At 28.4% G+C, this 27,946-nt stretch overlaps 2 protein-coding genes across 5 annotated transcripts in view; one reads left to right on the top strand and one right to left on the bottom strand.

The window, feature by feature from the left end:
• Positions 1–407: 407 nt before the first annotated feature.
• Positions 408–26,839, bottom strand: LOC132930809 (dynein intermediate chain 3, ciliary-like). Of its 2 annotated transcripts, none has more exons than XM_060996872.1 (10): positions 26,717–26,839; positions 8,637–8,798; positions 7,752–8,016; positions 7,412–7,665; positions 5,587–5,748; positions 3,566–3,774; positions 2,752–2,887; positions 2,137–2,283; positions 1,400–1,588; positions 408–1,101 (listed from the first exon to the last, which is right to left on the bottom strand). In XM_060996872.1, exons 2-10 carry the CDS (start codon positions 8,649–8,651, stop codon positions 988–990), a joined length of 1,491 nt encoding a protein of 496 aa, XP_060852855.1. In that variant the 5' UTR covers positions 8,652–8,798; positions 26,717–26,839; the 3' UTR covers positions 408–987. The 2 variants fall into 2 exon arrangements, with proteins under 2 accessions (XP_060852855.1, XP_060852853.1); XM_060996870.1 differs by lacking the exon at positions 26,717–26,839 and adding an exon at positions 10,940–11,269.
• The window catches only part of LOC132930812 (alpha-1,3-mannosyl-glycoprotein 4-beta-N-acetylglucosaminyltransferase B), a 48,179-nt gene continuing 33,622 nt past the window's right edge, over positions 13,390–27,946 (top strand). Inside the window, exon 1 of one of the 3 annotated variants that reach the window (XM_060996882.1) lies at positions 13,390–13,557. The gene's annotated coding sequence lies outside the window, so the exon portion shown is untranslated. Of the gene's footprint in view, positions 13,558–26,337; positions 26,357–27,946 lie in introns of those variants that run through there. The other 2 variants (XM_060996884.1, XM_060996883.1) reach the window with 2 other exon arrangements.

The raw sequence follows: 27,946 nt of genomic DNA, 5'->3' as shown, positions 1-27,946 counted from the left end.
GTATAGTTACAGCCATATACAGATATACCATCATAGTTAAGTATGTGTATCCGAGTGTCTTGTTTATATTAAAATAAGGGCATTTCCTAAGGTTTTTTTTAGGTCATTGCATCTCTGAAACACTATAGTCGCTAACATCCTATCACCATTTTGCCGTTATCCTCGCAGTAACGCCGACACAATATTTAAGGTCCTAAATAAAGGCATGAGTCGTTATGTAAATATTTCCGCGTGCCAAGGATTTTCCTGTTATACACGTCGGTCTTTCAGGATTGTATATGTATATAAACACACCCATATCCATCGATTTTCATTATTTAATTTTAAAATTTCATTTATCCGTGTGATGGAATTACTTACATACACACAAATGTACGGTAAAAACTACTTATAATATTATACCCACATTTAGTGTTTGAAAATTCATGAAATTTATGAATATTTTAATATTCTATTAAAATTATAAGTTGCATTTTCACTTACATTTGTCATTGGTGTTTGTTTTTTTTTAGTATTATAAAAGTCCTTAACATTTTTTATACCGACAAAAAAAAAAAATACGAAAATGATACAATAACATATATCCGTATATACAAAGTTTCATCATAAATAGTCGAAAACAACGCCCTTAATGGTTAATATAGAAAAGTGCTGACCATTGTGAATAATACATTCATATTTAATACCATCAATATTTACTTTGTTAAAGGTAAATCGTTGAGTATTTTTTCCCGTGTTTATATTGTAAATTTGTACTTGTTTAGTGTTGTGTTTTTAAAAATAAAAATAAAAATCTTTGTTGTACATTTTTATAAAATAATTTCCTATAAATATATAATGATACGTATATTATAGTATATATAATATCATGTTGACGTATTAATAAATCATTTCTGGGTGCATAGAATGTTTTACATTATGATTGATGAAAAACGTCTGTTATTATTGTTTTCACCCGAACACTATTATTATTGTAATCATTTGCCATTATTCATCAATAATGTTCTGATCGTTTAATAAATGATCACTACTATCTTCATCTTCGTTTGGGTTTTCTAATTCTTCCGTGTTTTCGTTGTTTTCATCAGATGGTTGGTCCATCTGAAAAAAAAAACAAAAACCGTATGACATTATTATGCATTAGAGTTACAATTATTTATATATAATTGTACATACACTAAATTATGCATTATATTAATTTTTTTTTTTTAAAGCATCTTAAACTTTTCTACTATATACTTTAGTTAAAGATTAAAAGAAAAATTAATAAGCTTGGAAAGAGTCAAAAAACGTATGGTGAAATGTTTATATTCGTGTAATTTATTTTCCCTTTGCCGTACGTCATTTGCATACTATTTGATCTACATATATATTGCTCAATTATTGTACAACAACTCACGGTCATGTCGATGAGTTCCATAAATTCCTTTTCAGCTTCTTGCACCATTCGGATTTCAGCTTCGGCCAATTGGGCATGTTTATCCTTTGTCGTAGTGGTGTCAACTTTTGCCGACGTTTTCGTCTTTAATTTTATTTCCCGTTGTTTTGCCTCTATGATTTTTTCTCTTCTCGTTTCCCGATCAAACATCTGTCAATAAATAAATAAATTCTCAATAACGGGTCACTTAATTACAGTATGTATTCGTAAACACATCTCAATCATATATATGAATGTTATCATTGGTTTTGATTTAACAAGGATATGTCAATGGTCAAGCGCACGCGTGTATTAAGTATAGATTTATGCATTTTTAATGAATTCAATAATTTAGGAGGATTTAAAGGGACATAACTATAAAAATTTGTTGTCAAACATAATATATTACATGAAAATACATAATTTTAAATGTTTATTTTATTATATTTATTTTTTTTATGTACCTACTTAACACATATTGTATGCATTTAACCATCGATATTTTAATGGTGTTTTATATTTTTTACTATCAATCAGTGATTAATATAATAATATTAATACATTTTTAAATACATTTTTAAATACTCTCCCCACACCGGACACACCACATAATTAAGCCTACAGAAACATTTGTGGGGTACCAGAAATACAATGTTTTTTTTTTTTACAAATATTTTTAATTGAGTACAAGCACCTCTATGGTTAATAATAATGCTTACCGCCGTCAGCAGGGCTTTATCATTTTTTCCGGCAGTGACGAACCAATCGTTCATTCTGATCACGTAGGTTTTTCCGCAGTCGTCGCCGACGGCTAACAGAGCACCACCTTCGTGACATCGAATACAATTCAACCCTTTGTCAGCCACCTACGAACATAATACACGAAAACGAAAAGAAAAACGAGATCGCATAGAATTGCATTTTATTGTCGTGACATTATTTCTCTAGTTCGTCGAAAAGGTTATATTCTATTTGGTTTTATATCTAAAAATAATAAAATAAGATTTTTTAGAACATAACAAAATATGAACTTCAGGTCCTATGATGTATTTTTAGTATAGAATGTATCAACAATACAACTTTAATGCACAAGTCCAATAAGTTATAAATAACAACGTGTTATATATAATAAACAAAAAAAAAAATGGGTTTTAGAAATAAGTAGATGAATATATAATTCGTTTAGACGTTTATACTCGTATTTATAGAGTTTTGACGTAATATTAAATATACAGGTATATCAGGTATATATTCTAATCTGAACAAATTTTATAACAAGTACTGAATTTGAGAATCACTTTTTACCGAGATGTGAATTTCGACAGTGTATTTACCTTAACGGTGAGTATCGGATCCTTTTGCTTCTGTAAAATGTCCCAACCGTCCATGCAACCGTCAGCCCTTGTCGTGTAGAAAACCGACGGTTTCGATTCGCTCCACGCACCGCCAGTCAACTTCACGTCATGATGTCTTATATAAAACAATGATTATTAATTATTTTAACTCACAATATTTAGTCTAATATTTTTATTTAATTTTGTTTATAAACATATTGGTGTTTATATTTGGCGTGCTTTTTGACTTAAGTTTCTAAACGAAATGATTAATAATATACACTTTTTGTAACTTTATGTATGCGTGTTTTTTAAAATTATTAATGTTGTGTCTGTTATTGTACTTCGGAGACTTAAACGTTTTTAAATATTCAGCTTTATGGTAGGTATATGATAGCAAATTGGATCTGCTTTGAGTGGTTAAAAGTTAAAAATCGCAATACTCCTTGATAATAGTAAAAAACTAAAATAAATTATGAGAAAATGGTAGTTTTTATATGATATTTAAATACAAAATCAAATATTTAGATGATTGTTATATAATAGAAAAATAAATAACCGCAGATACTAAAAATGTTCACGTGATAATTAGTATTTTCTTGATATGATTAATATTTTAGCTCTTCGATTTAACTTCAATTTCAAATTTTTAAAAAAACGCAATATTAATTGATCTTAGACACGTTTAAAATTTTTTTGTTATATATATAACTGATCACAATGGTTTTAAAGTTACAAAAAGTATAATTCGGTTACTTTGATACGTGTAATCCTGTGTATGGGTATTCGAAATTTATCATGATATAATACGTACTTGGTCCACATTATAGGCGATTCTTTCACGTCTTCCGACCATATTCTCACTTGCCAATCACCAACGGTCATGAAGTTTTTTAAAAATGCCGGGTTCCGCTGCACTGAATACACTGGACCATGGTGACAGTTATACGTGGACGATATTTTCTCAAAAACCGTTTTGCCTTTACGGTTTCCGTTGAATACCAATCCGGTCTCTGTGCCTATCTATACTTGTGAATACACGGTAAATCAGCATATAGTGTAGGACAATTTTTAAATAAAATATAATAAAATAAAAACGAAATATATAATGAGGGAATAGGAAACTCGAATCATGGAATATTTACGGGTAAAAATAGTGTATTTATTTAATAAATTATCAATCAATCTAAATATTTTGAGGTTGTTAATGCCTAAGATAGATAATAGTTCGACGATAAAGAGCACTGACTTTCGCCTTAATATAGTAGCAGCATTAGAATTTGAATTCTAAGTATATGAAGGTTTTAGGTTTTTGACTTTATTATTACCTATTAAACATAGCGCTTGAATTAAATAACTAGGATTTATAACTCAAATATGTATATAATCCATTGCCCTTTTTGTTATGGGAAATTTAGCAATTCTGTAGAAACATTTATGTAATGTATGTGCCTGTTTATCTGTACTTGACATATATAAATTGATAAAAAATGTCGTACAAAAGCTCTGCTAAAATTCTAAGTAATTATACAATCATTATACTTATACCGAGAAACTGATCAGCAATAATAATATGAAAATTTCTTTTTGCATACAATTGTAGTGTAAAGAAATAATCTTTTATATATTATGCTATTTCACTATGACAGTTCTTCAATAATCGTATATAGAAATAACAGTTTTTTTATTAACAAATTAAATATTATTAAATGGAATCAGTTATTTGAGTATTGACTGATCCTAACCTATAGGTTTTATTTTTAAAATAATAATGTATTAGTTGATATTGTTATGGGATAATTAAAAATAAAATAAATATAGTATAGGGTTTTAACGAATGTTGATTTAGTATTCAATACTTGCGTGACCCCGAAAATTTATTTTATAATTTTAATTATTACAACTAATTATTTTATTTTATAAAAATAATATTAATAACTTTGTGCATAATAGAAAGTACAATTATTTTTGTTATTTTATATATCTCATGAAACTATTTTTTTTTTTAATTAACTAAACTGTCTGGAATTATTATTCTTTTTCTATACATATATCGTTAACTAAATGAACTTATTTGATCCAAAACTTATCCAACAACAACTTTTAAGTCAAAACTTTATCTTAAAATTACGATGATCACATTTCATCATATGATTAATTATTTCTCGTACTGTTTAAGGTCTTCACTGATAATTAATAAATTGTAATATTTCATCAGCATTATGTAAAGGATTTGGCTAAATATTCATTATTTTAGTTTATATGGTTATGAACTTATTTTTTATAAAAGGTAACAAATTCAAAATCTATGTAGGTTCTTATAATTTATATAACATTAACCACATTCGTTGTACAGTATAACTACATAATAAACAGCTAATATAATTTTTAATCGTTAAGTTAAAAGTTTAACTGATAGAAAAAAATAAAAGATAATTTAACCAATAATTTATCCTACAGTTGTGTTGAATCAATAACTTTCAGTTAAATATATAAATATACGACTAGAGTGTCTTAAGAATTAAAAATTCATATGACTAGGCTGTGAACAAATAATCCACGTATTTAATAATATAATAATTCATTATGCTGTAATATAGTATAGTTAATCACATAATTATTATTATTATTATAAAATAAAATTAATTATGTTATAATATTGTATAATTTCGTTTGGTCTTTGAGGCATTTGAGTGAGTTAGATTTGAACATTACCACATGGGGAAAGGCATGGGTGTCATAAATACTATTGGTAAATTTATCATGGATCACAATATACGCGTAAAATTATTGACGACTCGGTGTGTAATCATTATATTGCGATAATATACGTACCATAAATCGTATGGGTATTGAAGGGTCGTAGTCCATGCAAAACACTCCGTGAGACCGAGCCCATTTCGTCCATTCCGGTTCTTCGACGTTTTCACCTTTTGACAGATCTAAAATCAACACTTCTGTGGGTTCTGTGAGTTTTCTGGCGTCCCACCACATGACCTGCAAAAAAAATACTATACATTATGAACAAAAATCATTAGTATGATAATTATTTGTCAGTGTCGGATTAAATGGAAAAAATAACAAGTCAGGCGATGGGCTACAGATCGATAATTTTAGTTATTTTTTTTATAAAAACATTCTTTGGATGAAAAACAAAATATTTATTTTACCTATCATGTCCTTTCAATTATATCGTCATTGTATAATATTATCTTTGCATCATTTATATTTATAAATAATTTTATTTTGACTGCTTCGTAATGAAAATAAACGAAAATGTTGATTATAATATATTACACGAACGAATAGACATAAAACGGTTCATAATATTACTATGAAAAATTGTACCACAAATATTCAGATTTAATTACTATATTTAATTATTTATCCGTGTTATTAATTTCATTAGTCATTACGTAGAATTGTCGTGTTATATACAATCTATTAACATTTGAATATATTATAAATTTAATTATATTTAAAAAAGGATGAAAGGTTCCTAATAAGTCTAAAACCTTAATCCGACTCTACGACAGTCAACCACAGAAGTGCCTATGTAGTACGACTAATCAATCGCCAGACGAGTGGGTTAATATACGTAAAATATATGTATATTTATACGTGTTTTTTCGCGTATATTTTCACAGGTATTTTATCATTATTGGATTTACTTATTAAAAATATCAATGTAATATATAGTTATATATTATAATATATTTATATGGCTGCATTTGAATTGCATGCCGAAAAAAGAACGGTGCCGGTCGACAGTGAAATTGCGTGTATGGTTTTTTTTTTTGCGACGGAGCCGAGTCGCGTGAGTAAATTTTGAACAGACGATCGCTTTTCACTGGTTTGCACGAATGCCGTACCTGTACTATAGTAAATTAACCTAGTAAATTGGATATACCGTATTACGGGTTTACTCCGGGTATGATACGATATTAACAATAGAATTATAATGGTGATTAGATATGATTGTAATTTGATAAGCATATATAGCGCAGCAATGTTCTATATGCAATTCAATTGTTTGTGATTTTCGACATACAGTTAATATGGTCAAATAGTAAGCATTGATGTCGGCTACACGTGATAAAAAAAAATAAAAAAAAATATGGGTAATGTGTAGTGAACAAAATAAAAACTTTGTAGGATTGATGGCTATACAATTAATTTTTATAAGTTTCCAGGCATTCGTTTAGACTGCGAAGAAAGTTGGCGAAAAGTTTGCATACAAGAACTTGTCAGTTTGATTTAAATTATTTTTAGATTTTAACAAACTTTGACTGCAATTAATAATTATCAAATGCATAATTTCATACAATTGTTTGTATATCTACTTTTATTTATTTTAATTTTAAATGTTTCACTGTATACCTACAACATATAAATCAGATCAGTTTTACACTTTTACTGAATAATACTAATATATCACTCATATTTTGTGTAAACCAGCCTTGTTGCATAAAAAAGTAACACGCGTACGGCGCAACTCAACTTAAAAATTAAATTTTGCATGCAACTCAGGAACACCAATTAAAATATACAATATTATAATATACGTTTTAGATTTCGGATCATTTTACTCTATTATCGTACTTCAAACTGAACATATTATTAAAGTATCATAACAAAACATGTTTGTTTATATGCGTACCTGACCGTCACTGGAACCGGTGTAAAACTCCGTGCTGGTCTTGGAATGGATCCAGTGAAGACTCCGGACCGGGTCCCGGTGACCGTCCCTTATGTTGCTGATGGCTACGTTGGCCGAGCTCTTACGGATGTCCCAGAACGCGACCTGACCGCTCATCAGACCGCCAGCCAGGCACTGTGCGTCCCTGTGGTTGAACTCTAGCGTGACGATCGGATGCAGTGACTCTATCGTGAAATAAGGAGCGGTGGAGTCCTCTAAAAGAGTGGGACAAGAAACGTTCAAACCGAATTGTCGTTAAAATCACCGGTCGTTAGCTATAACAGTTTCTCTGCGCACACACCCAAGTCGAATATGAACGAGTCGAAACTGGTATCTGGGTCGGCGTTCTGGAATCTCATGTCAGCGTAGCTTACCGCGATCAGCGTGCCCTGGTCGGGTGACCAAGATATGTTTTGTACCGGTCGGGTCGGTTCCCGGGGGTCTGACATCACCGCCACCGTCCGAAAAGACGGTGCCAACGTTTGCATCTTCTGACAGCTCGGGTCGGTAAAGTATGGCTGGTAAATGTCTATCGAATTGTTTTGATTTATAAAGTGTTCGGCGAGCTGAAAACACAACCATACAGTATACGTCGGGCCGAATCATAGCGGTCAAACGAGTTAAAAAATTAAAATGTTATAGAAACTTAACGTATTAGCACAGTTGATGTTCTTAAATTTAAACTTGATTGCAGGAGACCATTCACTGTAATATTAACAATAACAACACAAAATTTGTTTTGAAGGACGTAAATTCGCAATGTTTTATGACTTTTACGTTCGTAAGACACAGACAATTAATATTAATGAATACAATATTAATTGTATTATAGTAGGTGTCGTGTCTGCGGAGACGTGTGACGCAACACACGACAAACGTGTAGCTAAATTGCCTATTCATAACGCCGTGTAGTCATAATTTTATTATTGAAAATATTAATATAATATTGACTGTCGAATAAATGTTATGTAGGTAGTAAGTATTTAAGCGATACCTGGGAAATAGATCACATAATATATGATTTGCGAGGTTTAAAGTACCTATACATTGTCTTATTCATAAAACGAATTTTAAAATATGTATTATTATTATTATTTAAGTAGGGGCTATTGTCGGCAAATCGTATTTTATTATTGTTAGTACTGTTACCTATAATGTGTAATTATTTTTAAAAATCTACACTCACGCTAGACATTTGCATAACCGCTTGTAAATACGTTTCGTCCTTTTCCGCCTTCTTCCGGAACCTGACCACTTGTTCCGGATCGTCTAGATTTATGTCTTTGGGCCAACCACCTTCTGTGTGGAAAATCCCGCGTTCAGCATACTCCACGCGCACAGTGTTTGCCTATATAATATTATATAACATTAAGAAATTCAGTCTGGAGGCGGAAGTCATCATATAATTGCATACTATAGTGTTGTGTATATATATAAATATCAGTGTTACAATGCAACTCGACTCAACGAACTGTATTGTGACATATAGTCCCAGCAAACATATAGTTATTCTAATGCATTCTGATCTGTCTATATAAGTCTATGACGGACTCATTTAACTACGGATACGGTCATTAGTATTTCTTCCCGATGCCTTTCTTAACGGACAACATTCTTAGTCCAAATTCGACTAATTTGAATATGTACATATCGTACTATGCAACAGTGGTATCACCGGTTGTCATGGCATGATACGGATTACGACCGATTGCATACGCCTATTGGTTATAGCCGATAATAATAACGTTAATAATTTATTGCGCATAATATTACGTATCATGTATAATTAAAAATATCATGTATGTGTGCATGTTATTATATTTAATATTATGTATTATTAAATACTATTTACTATCAGATTTTTATTTTTTCATAAAAAATTACAATATTTTCATTAAAAATATGTGTGTGTGTGTGTGTGTGTGTGTAAAATAATTCTAAAACCCGTCTAAAACGGTCACTATTGATGGTCTCTCCGTTATAATATCATATAACGGTTTCACTGTATCACTGATTAAATTAAAATAGCATAACAATCATAATATTAAAGTCTATTGTTATATTAATACTCTTTGCGCAGTGCTGTATATCCGGTAAACTAACGTAATTTGATATACTACATCTAATTTAACTTCATACTGCAATGTGCACATTGCACCCCTTGTGTTAAAATCTTTGTCTCCTTTGTGTCATTGTCAAATGCATCAAGCCTATTGTCCGCGGGTAAATGAATGATCCACATCACTCTGCTCTATTATGTGTAAATAGTATACATTATAATTTTCTCTTCGGAAACTATTGGATACGCTATAATATTTTGTTTTAATACCATAAACCTGTCTCAACCGTATATGACGTGTTGAAATAATACAACCGTATTTGTGGATTTCGATAAGAAGTATTTTGTTAATATTATTTAAGTGGCATAAAGAAAAAGAAATATCGACTGTATTTATGGCTGTGTTGTTTATAATGATAAATGATAACATTATTTACGAATATAACCGTATTCTTCACCGTATTACAGTTTCGAACCGTTTCCTATAAACATATAGTCATTAAACTGTCTCATAACGCGGTTATAGTATTATATATATATATTCTACTATTAACCACTTTATATATATTATAGTTATTAGTCTTACGTTCTTCACAGGTCGTATAAATTATGCAGTAGCAGTTTACATTCATTGGAAAGTATAATATACATCGTCTGCAGACTTAAACTCTAACAAAATGATTTATAACTATAGAATACTTAAATAAGATTATTTCGAACTTTGAACTCACTTTTAAAAAAAAAAGTCCTATGATTCGCAAATTCGTATGATTTTGGGTTTGGCATAAATTTACGTAGGTATATAAAATCGAATTTAAAATGTGTGAGTTCAGTATGCGCACTCCTATAATTTTTTTTTATATTCTACTTAAGTATATATGATTTGTTAAAATCCCCAAAGAATTATGTGCAGCTGATAGGTGATATCAATATAAATTGACTTTGATAAAATATACATTGAATTTTATTATAACCACGTAGTATAAAATATTATTATTATTCATTGAAGTTTTATAACTTTTTGATTTTACGTTTTCACTTTATTCACGTCCAATATAATATTATACTTGAAAATTATGTCTGTCGTTATAGTGTGCTCCATACAGATTATTGACTTTGATTTTAGACTTCTTGATCTTTGATATTTTAACATAAGTTTTTTAAAACAATTAGGTTAGGATTTTAATTTACCAACGATGTTTTTTTTTTTTTTATTGTTTTATAATATTTAGAACATTTTATATAGTCAATATATATACAGTTATAAAAAGGTAAGTTAAGTCGGAAAACGACAATATTGTAGGTATACCATATACTCATGTATTCGTAAATACATATTTGAATAGGTCAGGCAATGACGATTTTTAGTTTCGAGTTTTGGATGAAAATATTATACAAAAAAAAAACCGTTAGCACGTCATTAAAATTACTTCGTGTTCTGACCAATCGTTGCCTTTATTTGTGCTCTTGTCCACCGGATTTTCTGGTGACCACAGTTGTTCTTCTAAGCCTGGTTCTGGCGTCACGTTGACCAATGCCGTTGGGCCAGACTTAACGAACGAACACTGTCGGCCGAACTCGCGCCTCAGCTTACTGTACGTATAGCTTGTGTTCATTTCACGACAGTTTTATTATAAGAGAATATTTATATTTGATTTTATAGGTATAAGGTATAATAATTAGATTAGTGTTGTGGATTAAATACACTTATTAAGAAACGTTGAATAAGTATGCAACTCTGAAATAAACACTAAAAAAATTGGTAATAAAAATGCAAATGCCAAATTAATTTTTTTTTTAGATTCAATTTAAGAATACTAACAAATAATTATTATGAAAAAAAAATACATTAAATAAACTTATAAATTATATCATAAAAAGTGCACAATTATTTTAAGAAAACAGTGTAAAAACAATGTGAAATGTTGACAAAATAATATTATTGTCAATCTTGTTTACATAATATATTACTTGTCAAAATATATTATGGAACGCATGGTTAGATTAGAATATATAAAGATTATTTATGCAGCGTTAGGTATATTATAATGTATGCTCAAACCCCAAATTATGCAAAAATATGCAAAATATAATTGTATATTTACCTACCACGAGTACAATATAATAATAATAATAATAATAATAACGTAAAACAAACTTTCAACAAACTTAATTCATATTAAACGAAAAACATGCGAATAATTCAAAATATTTAATTCACAGCACCGAAAATGATGACAATTAATTTGATCGAAAACGAAAATAATAATACAAAAACGATCTCTTAAAATATAAGTGATGACTTTGCGACGATTAACATAGCTCTAAGACAGGTGCGTTGTGCACAAAATGCGTTTGGTGTGTGTAAACGGTCGCCCGTAGTTACAATAGTTCATTATTATAACTATATATGTTAAAGTACGTTATAGATTTAACATTTTCCAACGTTACGTAGAACCTACGTGTGACGTTTCCATCGTCGTCGTTCAAGACCTAACCGTCATGACGATTAATGATAATAACTAATAAGTATCTACACGTATCTAGACGAAATCTGGAAATGTTATATTGTAATTTAACAGTTTTGGTAATGAAGGTTTCTGCAGAAATTTAAAAGATTAATATCGCACAGTGTTCAGAAATGATTGGGTATATAAAAATATTCATGGTAATCAGCTACTATATTTTATTAATCATAATGACGTTATCTAGTGGTGTATTTAAATTTGATATTCACATTTTTAACCTAAATAAAAAAATCGTAGTTAATTTATAATTTAAAAACCAAATAAGTTGTAATTTTCTTTTAATAGTTTAGCATCTAAATATAATATCTAATACAAATAGTAAATTAATTACATTGTGAATCAAAGAATAGAATTAAATCTCGACATATTAATTAACACCAAACAACTATGCTTATTCATTTTATGTTCAAGCACAACAACAAATGTAATAATATTATATATTATTATATAAATCACATTTGAAGAATATAAATTAAAAAAACAATTACTTTGATGAAGATCTGCATCGATTGCACCTAACCGTTTGAGGTTGAGGCAAGTGAGGCGGCGCCTCACCTAAAATTCTGTGGTATATAATACTCAAAATGTGAACTTCTTGGTTCACTAATAACACATATTTGGCTAATAATTTTTAACGTATTTACGAATTTATTTTGAGAAAAAATGCTTCTTCATTTCACTTTAATTTGAATTATTATTTATTATTTTATCGTACCTATCATTCCGTGTATATTATCAAAAATATCGATAAACCGATAAGAAATGCACGAAATAATTAGTACGCAAACGAACGCCGGTATTTCCAATGACGTCAGAGAGGTACCGTTTTACGTCGCTACTGATTTTGTATTTGTGTACAAAAATTACACACAGTCATGCGCGTATGTACGCGAACTGGTTAATTAAGTAGAATTATTACGCATGCGCAATAATCATCGCGAGGCTCGTTTTTCATCGCCTCTACGTACTGAAAATAGATTTACTTTTGTAGTCAACCCGCAGCCACGGCTATGAGCACTGCGGCACGTTCAGCAAAATAATAAACAATCAATTGTTATTGTTGTAATACATATATGTTACTATATATAAATATATAAAATTTAAATTATATTATATTATTTATATCATAACTATTTTTATATTTTTAAATTCCATTCGTACTGTTTAATTGTTGTTATGATGGGGGGGGGGGTATACATAATTCGCCTCACTAAAAAAATACAACCAAAACCGCCACTGCACCTGACCTCATGGAAGAACAAGTATTTTCCATCTATTTCATCATTATAGGTACGTCGTACGTTATTAGCCGAGTACATACCATTTACATGCCATTTAGTTTTTTTTTTTTAATTACGACAACGTAGTATGATAACCATATTATTTATAACGCGATACAAGTGATGAGTTTATAAAGTTTAAGTGAACACTTGAGCGTGTTGTCATGCAGATCGGTCGGACACCTCAGGAATGCAGTTCTTAGTCTTTACACATTGTCGTCCGTGTCACACAAGGAAGAGGTAGGTGGTATCGTCTTCGTTATGTTTTTACTTGTTTGAAGGTTGTTTATCCATTTAAGTATGTAGTGTTATAACTTGGGAAAGTTCTTAGGCATCCAATATTAGAAGTGGCTTCGGATCTCTCGAACTTTAAATAAATGCATCATACGCAAACATCCGATTTTCCACAACGAGCACACCCTACCGAGCCGCAGGGCACACTATATTATTATAGTACATCTTAACGCTTAAGTTAGATTAGGGCTCACGTTTCCGCTTAATCTGCATGCCCATCCGAGTTTAACCGGATCAGTTAGAAAGTCAGATAAGGCTAATACTAAAAAATAATACAAGTTCGTTCAAACTATATACGTCTTCCGTATACGCTGTGCCGCTGTGGTCCTTCATACTTTCCAAGTATCAAACCCTCCCGAAAGTATAGTACTTAATATTTACTAAACTATATTTCAATATACGTTTTATGCAATTATATGGTGTAAGCGCTCACGGGTCGTGGAAATTAAAATGAAAAGTTCTAAATTTCGTGGGTAACAAGTCCAAGAAGTCCTAGAATCGAAACTGTTGGGTATTGTGACTCTTCGTTTGAAAGAATAATACTCTAGAGTCTAGACTTTGTATATTATAAAATAGGATACTGTTTGTGTGATATTGAAATCAACAAATCTAAAATGTACATAATATAATATAAAAATTATATATAATTATAATAGCTGTAAAATATTTTTTTTATATATATATATACGAATTTTAAATTAAAATTTGTGTTAATGAGTTTGATTAACCTTATTTTGATGTTATTAATATTTACGTTATACTATGACGAAGTTTCAGACGATATTATAGAAGTAGCTCGGCGTATCAAATTTGCAGTTTATTAATCTTCACTTATTACGTGAGATAAAATCAATATATTATCATATATAAGTAATATAATTAATTATCAAGCATGAGTTAATTACGTAGTTGTTATTCTATCTCTATGGTATATACCATGTTTATTTAATTAATTTATGTAGAACCGATTAGTAGTTGTAGACACGTAGTAATGTAAGAATTAAGTAAATTAGTTTTTGTTAAATATCATAATTATCTACATATTATGGCTGAGTCTAAAAAAATATAGGGTGTATCGAATGAGTATTAAGCTACACCACAATTTGAAATTTTAAACAGCTCTCAAATTTAGTCGACTTTGAATTTAGAACACAAGTTGATACATCAATAAAATGATTTAAATATTTTGATCAATCCAAGAAATAAAACCAAAAATAGGTGTACTCATTAAAAATACATAAAGTTGTGTAATTCCGCACTTGTGAAACGGCTTAAAAATGAAATTCAAAAAAGATAATAACCAATAGTCAACTAATATTAAAAACAAATAAGGAAAAAGTCTCCGTTTCCGTACACGTGGGATATTATGTAAATAACCTAAACCCGCCTACTACCAGGTAATGAAACTGAAGTATAAACCTTAGTAGCTGTTAGTAAATATCTTATGGTAATAAATAGTTCAACTTTTGAAATATTTACTAAATCGATTTGTTCTATAAATTTTAGATTTTGAGAGGAGCAATAATGAATGTAGGTATAGGTTATAATTGTTATAAATGTGTGTTTTTTTCGTATCTAGGGCATCTAGGCAATCTATTTATAGAAGTAAAATAGTTCGATTTTCAACTTCAGCATCTATTCTGGTAGGAAAAATTTTAAAATTTGTATAAATTAGAGTAGTAAGAGTAAAAAAATAAATCAGAATTTTTCTTATTAATTGAGAAAAAAAATATAGAAATCAGGAATTTTTGAAGAAGATCCGTTTTGGGAAAAATTGATTTTTCTTATTTTGATGTAATTTAGAAATGACTTATCATAGACATTTGAATATTTTCACTAAATTTATATATATATGTATAATTTTAAAAATATTGTGAATGTTTTGAGCTATTTATAGACATTTGGTATTTTTGATGCTTTTTTTTCAGTTTTTAATTATTGCGTCTCATTCGGGTAGGAAATCGTATAACGCTTAGCGATTACTAATACAACTATTCCGTACTAGATTGTATACTTTACACTTGTGCAATCGTCTACACACTCAAAACTATCCTGCACTTGAACGGTCTTGTTATTTTGCGGTCGTCGAAACTATTCTGTACACAGCTGCACTTGTTACTTACCTACTACGCGGTCATCTAAATTATTCTGTACACGATCGCATTTGTCACTTACGTCATATTACTTGATCGTACCACATTATAGTGTACCAGAAAGAAACTTAATTCTGCGTGTGTGTATTTGTCATGTACATCATAGTGAATTGTGGGCGTATACGACTTAACCCAACTTATAATACACATATAATTAAATATATAGAAACGTATAAGTCATAGTCGATTTAATCCCACATAATATTATGGATCGAACAATTGTGATTAAAGAAGTTTTTATTTATGATTAATGTTGTATTAAAATCTCACGTCTTATATTGTGTACACTACTATATATAAATATACTAAAATTAAATTACAAACTTTTCTTTTTTCGCGAAAGGAAATATATGGTGAAAAAATCGTGTCATTTTGTTTTTAAAATAAAATGTCGATAACTTTTCAACTTCTTAGCATCTATTTTAGTTGGAATACATATATATGATAAAATTGTATTATAATTTTAATTACATATCAAAAATATAAGAATTATCAGTAGAAATAAGCTATGGACACAAAATATTTTTACATCAATTTATATATTAATCTTTACTTATGCCTATAAAATGTATTTAATTTCGTAATTATATTCTAAAATTAAAGCTTTGATGAGTAAGTAGATTAGTTTTGTTTACAATAAGTTTAAACTGTTATTAATGATTATATATATTATTGTTAGAATAAAGCTGTATAAAATAGTATTAAAATTTAAAATCTCAACTCTAAACGACATCAAATTTAAAAACCATTTTAAACTAAAAAAAATATATAGTACTCTTTATACTTCTAGGTAAAACCTTTATAATTTCATAATGTATGTCTTACATTTTAATCTAATTGTATGAATTATTATTAATCACAATAATATTTTTCTAGAGTTAAATTATATCTATATTAATAAAAATGTAAAATTATTTTAATATTATACCACGAATACGAATAATAATTTTATTACCAAACTCTATAATTTATAAAATAACGATTAAATACATTTTTATTGCAAATTAACTTTAAATTTAGCGACTATTAGTTGATATAGTGATCATCGTTAACGTTAAATTTAAATATTTAAAGAAAAGAAAATGAGTTAAATTAAGGCTTTTGGAACGTCACCAATAAATTCGCCATTAGTTTAAATGAATGAAATACATTCTACAAAATTCATGGGTTCACAAAACTACTCTTAACTGATCTTAAACTTTTGAAAATAACTAAAGCGAAAACAAAATAATTTACCTAATAACAATCTTACGCAAACAAATGAAATTTCCCAAGATAAAATGTATAAAACCAAATTTAAATTAAAATAACTAGCGATGCCGTTAAAAAAATAACTGGAACTGAATAATTCAGCTGTAAAAACAGTACAAGATGAAATAAAAATAAAATTTGAACCTAAATATTCAGTGTGTATTATAAAATACTCATACAATAATATACAAACTGTACGTTTGGTCTATATATAATAGTAAATTATGAGCGAATTTCTTCGAACAAACTAATAAGAAAACTCGTTTAACGTAAAGGTCTGTGGAATTTAAGTTTTCATTTTATTTGTAACAATTATCAGAGCACCTACAGAAAAAACTAAATTTAAATAAATATAAATATATACTCGTAGTTAAAAAAGTATACGATAACGTGATTCTTACGCTACTCGAATATTCAGTAATTTGAGTTTATCTAAAATGTATATATTTATATATAATAATAATAAATATAAATTATTATTCGTCTCGTTTCAAGAAGGCAGTTTTGGATTACGTCGAGGGTTATTCATCAAAAATATTGTCCAAGAATGGATGAATAAATTTTCACTTTTTCCCTTGAAGTTGTTTTTTTCAGTATGATACTTCATTTTAATATGTATAATAATATAATACCTATATCCTTTTTCTTTTTATATTATTCGACCAAAGGCTTGAATGCCTTTGAGTGTGAATTCAAGTTTTGCGTAGATCAATAATACTTTCACTGTCGTTCACAGTTTTATGTGGGTACAATTTAATAGTAGGATTTTTTATAATGCCAACATTTTAATAACCTATAATAAACTACTTATAAACAAATAAAAATAAATATTATATAATAATAAGATTTTTGTTAAATGTAGTGATGTAATTTGTAAATATTTCAAGCTGTACATTTTTTTCTTTTAAAAACCCAAAAATGAGTATAATTATAATATTATACTACATGCATATTACACGATCTAGAATAAGAGGTTTATATCAAACATAGTTATTATTGCCTTTATACTTTATAGTAATTTCGACAATATTTATAATTGTGTTTAAAATATTTTACACAATAAATCATTACCGAAACGGAAAATCGTTGCCGTCTGATTAAATATTGATTACATGACAACCAAATATAATGTTACGAATATTATAATCCTAAATTAATACTTACGAAGTTACGAATTAATATATTATTAAATTATATATTGTTTATACGTATAAAGATGAACGCACGTGTGTCGATTTAACCATTTATTTTACCAAACATTGACAATGACTTATATTACACATTTCATGCTATATACTTATCTTTATAGGTTTATAAAAATTGTGTGTACGACGGGTATGTCCGCGATGCACTCCGAAACTGTTCAACCGATTTTTATGAAATTATGACCAATGTGTGTTATTTGGTTTCTATCATAAGATAGGATAGTTTTATCCCGATTAATGACCTCGATATTACCTGTTTATCATGTTTAGGACTGTGCGATTATTTTTAACGAATAATACATAATCGGTTAGTCGATTGAAAAAATGCAACGCTGAGCGGAACAGCTATGTGTAAAGTTGATTTGTCGGAAATTTCATTTACATATACACAAAATCAGAAAACAAAAAATATTATTTATCCACACGCTAAATTTTAGCATACGCAACCAAATTTAACACGGATGCATTTTGTACGGGCTAGTATGTAATATTATATTATCAATAACTATATTATACGTTGTAACTTCGGAGACGTAAGACGTATTATTTATTTAAATCTAATCGATTATTATAATATTGTAACTGTTAGATTAAAAATATTTTTATTCCGATGAAATTAAATGTAGATGATTCGAATCGTTTTTAACTATGCATCTTGAAAAATTGATACATATATACGCGTACTTATTAGAAGCCAGCTTTAAATAATTTGATTTCTATTTATTATACATGACTTATTTTCATTATGAACAGCTATTATTACTTCTTTTTTTTTTTAATACCTCCCAGGATGGTTTTATTTTGTTAATACATTCAAACCACCAACCAATAAAGTAAAGTTGATGAAAGTAAGTAAACATCATATATATTAACCATTTATTATTATATATAGTATACATATTACCTATATGTTATATATATTACACACCATTAAAAACCTTTAATGGTCTTTTCGAATATTAAGGGAATATATTATATTATATTGCTTTATAATTTGGTTTACGTTTGTAAATGTCCGTTATAAAATATGAATTTAATTACTCTGTGGAAATTGTAAAGAAAACTGCAGTAACAATACTACTTTGAGATAAAAATATAATTACATTACCGTGTATTTATATATATTCAAAATATCAAACAACGATATCAACAGTTTAAAAAGTCTCTGAACAGAACTCTGAAGTGTTTTTTAAAAATTACCTATAACAGCACTAGAAAAACAAAACTATTTTTATCATATTGGAAGCTGAATGATTTTCTGAAAATGTTGTGGCATAAATATTGAAAAGGTAAACAGTGTTTTTTATTAACATGTAAGCTTCTTAAACAGTTATATTATATTATAATTTTTTTATGTGGAATAAGAAATACTTATAACTATTTCTAATCGTATATTTCATAACCTATTATTAGAATTTTATTTTTTTGAAAATACTAATTGAAAAATTTATTAAATTGAAATATATTATATCAATTGTATAATCTTATAACAAGTATAGACTTTATTTTATAATAGTTATTCGATATAATTCAACTATATTTATCGAAATGCAGTGGCTTGTCAATATAACATCGCGTGTATTTTGTTTTTATAGAAAACCACTAACCCATTTTTGATTGCAAAATCGTAACCGGACAAACTATGAATAAAGGCATTTACCTAGGCATCAAAAACGTCTAAATCCTACAATTTTGTCGGAGGGAGCGTGGAGGGGTGCGGTAAAACGACACGACCGCCACTACGGCCGCCGCAAGACAATATTCCAGCGCGGCATTTCAGGGGTGGTGATTAATCACCAGCAAAATTAATTATTCCATTTACTTTAATGGCGTCATTTTTTATTAAGCATTGTGGGCGCGCCAAAATAGATTCCACGTGCCACCACCATGTTGGTAGCACGCGTAATTCGTTATTCATAAATAATCGGTACGTAATTAAATATATACACAATGTAAACGTGCGTATATATAGAGTGATCCATTTAACTGCGGACTCTACCTATGTGTTCGCATTACACTATTACACTTGTTATGACAATCTATTTATTTAATTTCAGAATTAGAATACCTTTGTAAAAGCTTTAACGTATTAATAACAGCTTGTAAAATAGCAAGACCAAACAATGGAAACAATAACTGATATTACGGCAACACATATTTTATCTGGTTTATTATTATTATTATTATTATAGTGATTATAGTGAATGGATATGTATCAAAGATAGTCGCGCGACAGAACAAATGAATACAAGAGACGACCACTCGGAAGGACGCTGAGGAAAAAAATAGTATAAGAGACTGGTAGACGGAAATGCAATAATATACCGGGCAAGGTGTTGAGTAAAGAAAGACTTGAAATCTTGCTAGTGATGGCATCGCAGATCCTTACAATGGACCGTGAAGTTGTTGAAAAAGAAAAAAGTAGTTAGACTTACACAAAAAAGTTGGTGTTAAAAGTTTTTTATGAAACTCTTTAGGGAAAAATAAAACTATTTGTTCGACGTCCTATACATTAATATATTTATACATCGCCGTTTTTAAGTGTTAAAAATCATTTTTTTTTCTTAAATAAAAATGAAAATTAGGTTTTTTTTTTCTTTTAAAGTATAGTGTTATAATAAACTCACGAATACTTCAAACTATAATAATATATAAATCCACAAAGAAAATAAATGTAGCTATTTAAATGGATCACTCCGTATAATAATATATATATATATATTGTATTATAGATAGGTACATTATACTCGTAATTCATAGCCCATATATAGCAGATGTAAATTCAACTTTTGTTTTTGCTCCGGTCGTCCTCTTTCGCCGCGCGTCGATTCGAATATATGAATTCGTTGTATAGTCCTATATGTATACGTTTGGTGTACGGCGAATGTCGTATAAATATAATATATGGTGCGTATAATATATTTTAATGTTCGGCGCGACAAAACATCGTATATTATTATATACTATTATACTATTAAATTATACGGCCCCAAGCTACGTAGTTTTTGTTTCCCCGAGTGAAATCGAATCGATAATCGTATGCTCGACTCTGCTGTGTGCCAGTTATGTGTAAATGTATGGTGTAGTATATGTGTAATAACAATATATGGTTCGGCTCTATTGTATATATATATATATAATATATATGGCTAACGGTTATCGAATTCTCAAATACGCGCGCGGGATTTCAGTTTTTCCCACGTATTTGTGAGTAATATTCGACGGATTGAAATACTGAGATTTAAAAAAAAAGTGACGCCACAAAGAAATGGATGGTTTCTATAGTGATTCATATATTTCAATTGGGACGAGGAATGATGCTTATTCGATTTTTATAGTTGTATTTTTTTTATATATATATGTTTGTAAACATTTGTATATAGCGTGTAGAAAAGTGATCCGGTGTCGTCCATGTAGGACCACGATTCCGTTAGCGAGTCAGAAGTAGATTATATTATAATGGAGGGATGGGCCAATTCAAGCGTCATGCGTTTTAAGATTTATATTGTTAGAGTTTTTACATAAAAAAAAGCAATAAAAAAAGGACGTTTTGAAACATTCCCCTCCGTGGGACTTTTAACTTTTTAAAACTGACCCTTTGGTATGCTTGAATTGCCGATAAGCATACTTTATAGAATGGCCATTTTTTGATTTTCTCACGTTTTCATACAATGAGCGAGGGTAAACCGTCCCAATTTACAAAACAACTGTTTTTTTCAATCACAAACATTTTTTATTGTAATTTGATTTGAAATTATAATATGTAGCTTTGTATAATACAGTAGATTCTATTCTTATATCGAAGTAACTGGAACGTCTTTATCTCGAATTGTTCGTTATCTCTTATTGAAATCCCTTCGAAACTACCATTAAACTTAATAGCGTTTTGCTCTTGATAACTCGAAATAAAAATAATCGTTTTTCGTTATTTCGATTACACAAATAATATTTTTATTACGGTAAAAAGAAAAAATTAAGCTGTGCATCCAGTATAGTGTGATTGCGATTTCAAGCGTTTATAGTCAATATTTGCAGTCATTCGTAAACAATAAAGTGAAATGGAAAATAAGCGTATATAAAAATGTCCTTACAATTAATTTTTAATATTTATACAAAATCAAAAGTTATTTTAAACAAACTTTAATGACAAATTAAATAAAAAATTTTTTTTATTCATTATTGTAGTTAATTGTTATGTACCTTTGATGTAATATTAGTACTTTAAGTATTTAAATATTTCAAATTATGCATTTTAAGCATTCAAATTATTTATACATTTTTTTAAGAATTTTAATAAAATTCTATATCTCAAATTGTTCCTGTTTTCCTTGAGATTCCACATAACGAAAATCTAGTGTAATATTAATCTATCAATTTTTTATTTGTATAATCAGTAATCAAAAATAAAACGCATTCGTAAAAACGTTACTGTTTTTTTTTTATAAATTCATGAGCACTATATATTATTTGATAGTGCTTGAGTCGGATAAAGTAATTCGATTGATTGTAAATAATTTACCACATGACAATAAATCTCAATTTACCATAATTTTTCAAAATGATAATTGATCGCAATCGAGCAATTTTAGTCGTAAAATGATTGATCTTACTGCGATTATGTCTTTAATACATTAGTGAATAATATTATAATACAAAAATCTATTCTAGTAATGATGAAAATTTATAAACATAATTTCGGTAATTAATATAAATTATAATTATAATATAGAAGATATACTACTTGTGGAATTGCATGTAATCTCCAATACTGCAAGTTTAAGTTTTAAAACATAGATATATTTATTGTAAGTTGATAAACTTAATTGCTTATTATTATTGCTATTCAGTTGAATGAAATTATTCATGCTTAATTCGTATAATTATTATTTATTTTTTCATTAATTACAAATATAGTATTAATACTAAAATAGGTATTAAAATATTTAAACCTTGTAAGTTTTGATAAATATCGATTAGATAAATTAACGGGATTCTGTTAGTTTTCACTTTTTTGTATATTTTATGCATTTTTTTTTTTTTTAAAAATTTTGTATTTTAGTCTGATTCTGGAGATCTTTGTCTATAATATAATATGATCGTGGTAACGAGATAGAAATAAAAATGTACGACGATTACTGGAAATCCTTAAAGTGATCGCGCATAGTAGCATAATAATGATAATAATATGCGCTCATTAGCGCCGCATCGTTTATTACCAGCGTAAAGTCGACGAGTTTGTTGGCACATCATATAATGTTGTTTCGACTGGGACGAATGGAAATATTATAATGTGCACCGTGCCCTCAAGATCCGAGTAAGTGGCCACTCGTACGCAGGATTTGTTGACGGGGCTAGACGGGGACTGATGATCTCGTTGAGAGTTTTTGCGAGGGCGCGGGAAAGAAGTATAATAATTATTAAGGGATTTAGACGCTATAGTCGGTGGAGAGGATGCGGGGTTGATGTGAATGAAGAAAAGTGCACTCGAAACACGGTCCGCTAAAAGTATATAATATAATATAATACTTATGGTTATATTTACGTATATTATTAATACTTTATGTGATAATGTATATTAGAACACGTGTAATAATACACCGTCACTGGTGATGTTTACGCCGGAGACGGCGATTTCATCGGTTTTCTCCGTTTTATCGATCGTATAAGTTGCCCCCGTCGGAAAAGCGAAATCGGAAAATCCTGTTGTTGGCGCGCCATCGTGATTCCGCTGCGATGGCACATTCTAGAAGGACCGTGATAATGAATAATATATGTACATCGATCGCCCCGCTTCAGTGGACCTTTTTTTCTCCAACCATTGTTGTTCCACTGTATAGTGTAAATACGGGGTCAAAGAAACGTTTCTAAAAAGCGGTATAGGTTTTACAGCGGTATGTGCGTTTGTGTTCTTATGAGTTGTTTCAGTCTCAACACTTAGGGCCACTAAAAACGCTCCATGTGTTCCATCTAAAACTTTTACTAGATTGGAAATTTTAAATGCATCTGGCTTTTACACGATTCTCGAATTTTGAGAAAGTTACATAAAATTAATATTATATTATTAAACAAAAAAAATCATTCGTGTAGCAATATATTTAATCATGGCTAAACATAAAATATTCACTTTTAATATTATGGGTATTATACCTATATCAATAAAACATTGTCATCGATAGATTAAATTATATTATTACCATTGTACACTTTAATATAAATTAAAATCGATTAAAACAAAATATACAATTATTTAGGCACATTATAAATGTACAATAAACATTTGGGGTGTATCCATTAAAAATGTATACTAATATATACTTATCAAACTTTATATTTTATACATTTTAATATTATTATAAACATTGAATTCAAATGTTCTTAATAAATATGATAATCGAAATATTTTATAAATATTAAAGAATTTAAGATGGCACCTCATTTACATGTATTGTACTTTATACTACTATAACAGTATAACATACAATATTTATTATTTGATTTAAATATTGACGTATAGTGAACGAATTTTAGTTGATTATTTTCAATGTAAATATTATGACGTTACCATATTTTATTAGAATTTTACTGTATTTTTCTTAGAATCAGATCCGTTGGTGGTTAATCAATATATTTAAACAACGATGACCTGCTTTTAAAGTACTTAATGCGAAAGTAATTACTAAAAGTAGTCGCCGTTCACCAATCGATTATCAACAACAATGTTCAATAAAAAAAAATGCACAGAAAGTTTAAATCCAACGCTCAATACACGTAACTATAATAACACTTTCAAAAATAGTTAGAGAAAAGCACTTAGTTTAGTCCTCTAAAAGTCTTAAATATACCACTTAACTATGTTTAGATTGTAAATACAATGCTGATAAATTAAAACTAATTAACCTATACACAAGTCTTTAAACTTAACAAATAATATAGAAAATATAATTTTTTTATTATTATTTAATGAGATTTTAACAAAAAATTATTATAGCTCAATAATAGAAGAAATTTGATAATAATAACTATATATTGTGATTATACCAGGTAAAAATAAAAAAATCATGATTTTCAATATATTATTGAATTGTTCATTAGTTATTTTTCGTACAGATTATCGATTCATCGTTATTATCTAAAACTTAATAGTATTGCTACGCATTGTTTAAGTGTAATAATATGCAATAGATTAATTATACTACGATTAATTTAAGAAATACCAATTCTCATTTTTTAATTAGTGCCACCCTATAAAATTACATTTCATATTAGACTAGCTGCAATTTAAAAACATATGACTATTTTTTGGCTATACAAATAATATAATATAATGACATATTGCAGTTATTGTTATTGCTAATTTCTGAAAATTATCCTACATTTTGAATTCAACCACTGGAATTTTATTCTTTTTATTATAGAACAGAGATAAGGTAGAAAAAAATAAATTATTTGTTCAATGAATAATATGTATTTCGAATGGAAAAATGCAAGTGCAAACAAATAAATAATTAATAATAATAATAACAATAATAAAATTAATAATCAATGTCTTCTACTAATAATTCTATTTTCTTCTGTTTGACGTTCGAGATCTAATCTGACTTTTTTAAATGTAAAAAAAACAGATATCGTTATCGGTGAATATATGAAAATAATTGATAATTAGGTAATCTATATATATACATAATTATTATTATTATGAGAGGTAGATAGATGATAAGGTCAGAGACGTTCAAAACCGGTACAATTATAAATGTTGCCATCATTAATTCATTAATGTTTAAATATTATAAAACATCCCTCACTTGGGACACGTTTGTCATTCGCCTCATAGACTTCGCAATAGATCGTTACTCTCAATAATCTAATAACGCTGAATATTATGTAACATACGTGATTTTCGTTATCGATATAATGTAGGTTAGGTTAGGTATATAATAACGAATAGCCTATATAATTTGATATCATTAAATTAAATGAGCGTACCTATGCCAAAATAATTGAGCTATAAAAATATAAATGTATTAAATAATATTAGTTTTAAAATGACTTAACAGAAATATAGTTGTGGTGGTTTGGACAAGTGTAAAAATGTTGATCAAAACTTTAAGTTAGTTTGGATAACCATAATTTATACGAGTAAGTGAATTTATTTTTAGCTATGTAAATGATCTCTAAAGATTTTGAACCACATATCATTCAATTTTATTTTTTTTTTTGCTGTTAAATTAATTATAATAGAACTATTTCAATATCTTTTTAAAGTTATACTCCATTATTAATTATGCACGTTGACTGCGATTTATTAATTAAACTGTAATGTGCATATTATATGAATTGAATAAAAACTTATTCATATTTATTCGCCCAATATTTTGAGTAAATAAACACTAGCTCAAACTGTATATAACCATTTGTTAAAACCACATTTTGGGTTAATTCGCACGGTGTACGCCCGAAAATATAGCGTTTACAGTTTTGTACAAAAAAATGACTGACCTTTCTCTTGGGATGTTTGCACCAGAGCCTAGAACCATGTTGAAAAGAACCAGTTTATCGGAAACCAGAAACGAATTTTTTTCTGATCCTTATTACAGTGACCACGCAAATTAAACTACAACAAAAATAAAATTAATTTAATAGCGGTATAGTACTTGTTAACCCTATCAAACCGATGAATAAAATATTACGTTATCATAAAAACAAAACAAAAAAAAAACTTGACCAACATTTTTTTCGTTAGGTAGCTTAATCGCGAAGATTAATATAATAATTACTTTACCAAAACCGACACATTGGTACATATTGCTTTTAATCATAATTTTAAAAAAATTTATAAATATATAATATGGTTCAATAATTTCTTGTAAGTACAGTGGAGTAAAAAAATCAAGTAGCAGCAACGTTCGCTTTATTTTTTTTTATCTGTAATTAGTATTAAAAACTAAACAAATACGCATATCTATTATTAATATTTATAAATAATATTTAAAAATTATCTTCCAATTACTTAAAAACTATACAGACGTTCAAACCGTGTCACTTAACTGCTTAATTACAATGTAAATAACTGATAATAAATTAGGAATTATTAACAAAAATAAAAACCAATATTTACTATGCAGGTTTTCTACAAATTTACTATTTTCATTTCATGTTTCATAATCATAAGCAAATTTAAAAGTACGCGTATAAAATATAACTTTGTTAATAATGCAGTGGTGCGGATGTCCTCTGGAATACTTTTAACAAATTTATATTTAGTAGTGTACTTATTACCTACTCCAACCCACCAGAGGCTCATTAACTGATTTTTTATATGCAAATTTTCTAGTCTCTCTTAAGACATGATTGAATATCTTTACCAGTCTGTCATAATTGACTTTAAAGTGACACTGATACAGTAGCGGCCTGTCTGCGGAGATTTTGAAATTGATTTTTCTCATAAAATAAGCAACTAATAAATAATTAGAAAGAAAAATATAATATAATAATAATATTATATTTTATATCTAAATACGAAAATGTGTGATTTTATGATGCAAGCCACATAATCTTTAAATAGTTCTTTCGTTGCGTTTTCGGGTTTTAAAGGTAACGACGACGGTCGCCAGTTGAGTGTAATTACTAGCCGACCGTTTTAAGTCATAACATGTAATGTGATGGCTGGATGTTGGTGATGTTGCGGAGAGGGCCACCGTGTATACTGTATGTCATTTATTTTTTTTA

This window comes from Rhopalosiphum padi, chromosome 4, assembly GCF_020882245.1.
Source record: "Rhopalosiphum padi isolate XX-2018 chromosome 4, ASM2088224v1, whole genome shotgun sequence".
In the NCBI taxonomy this organism is placed as follows: Eukaryota; Metazoa; Arthropoda; class Insecta; order Hemiptera; family Aphididae; genus Rhopalosiphum; species Rhopalosiphum padi.
Note: the sequence above shows the minus strand (reverse complement) of the source record. Positions and strands in the feature narration are given on the sequence as shown.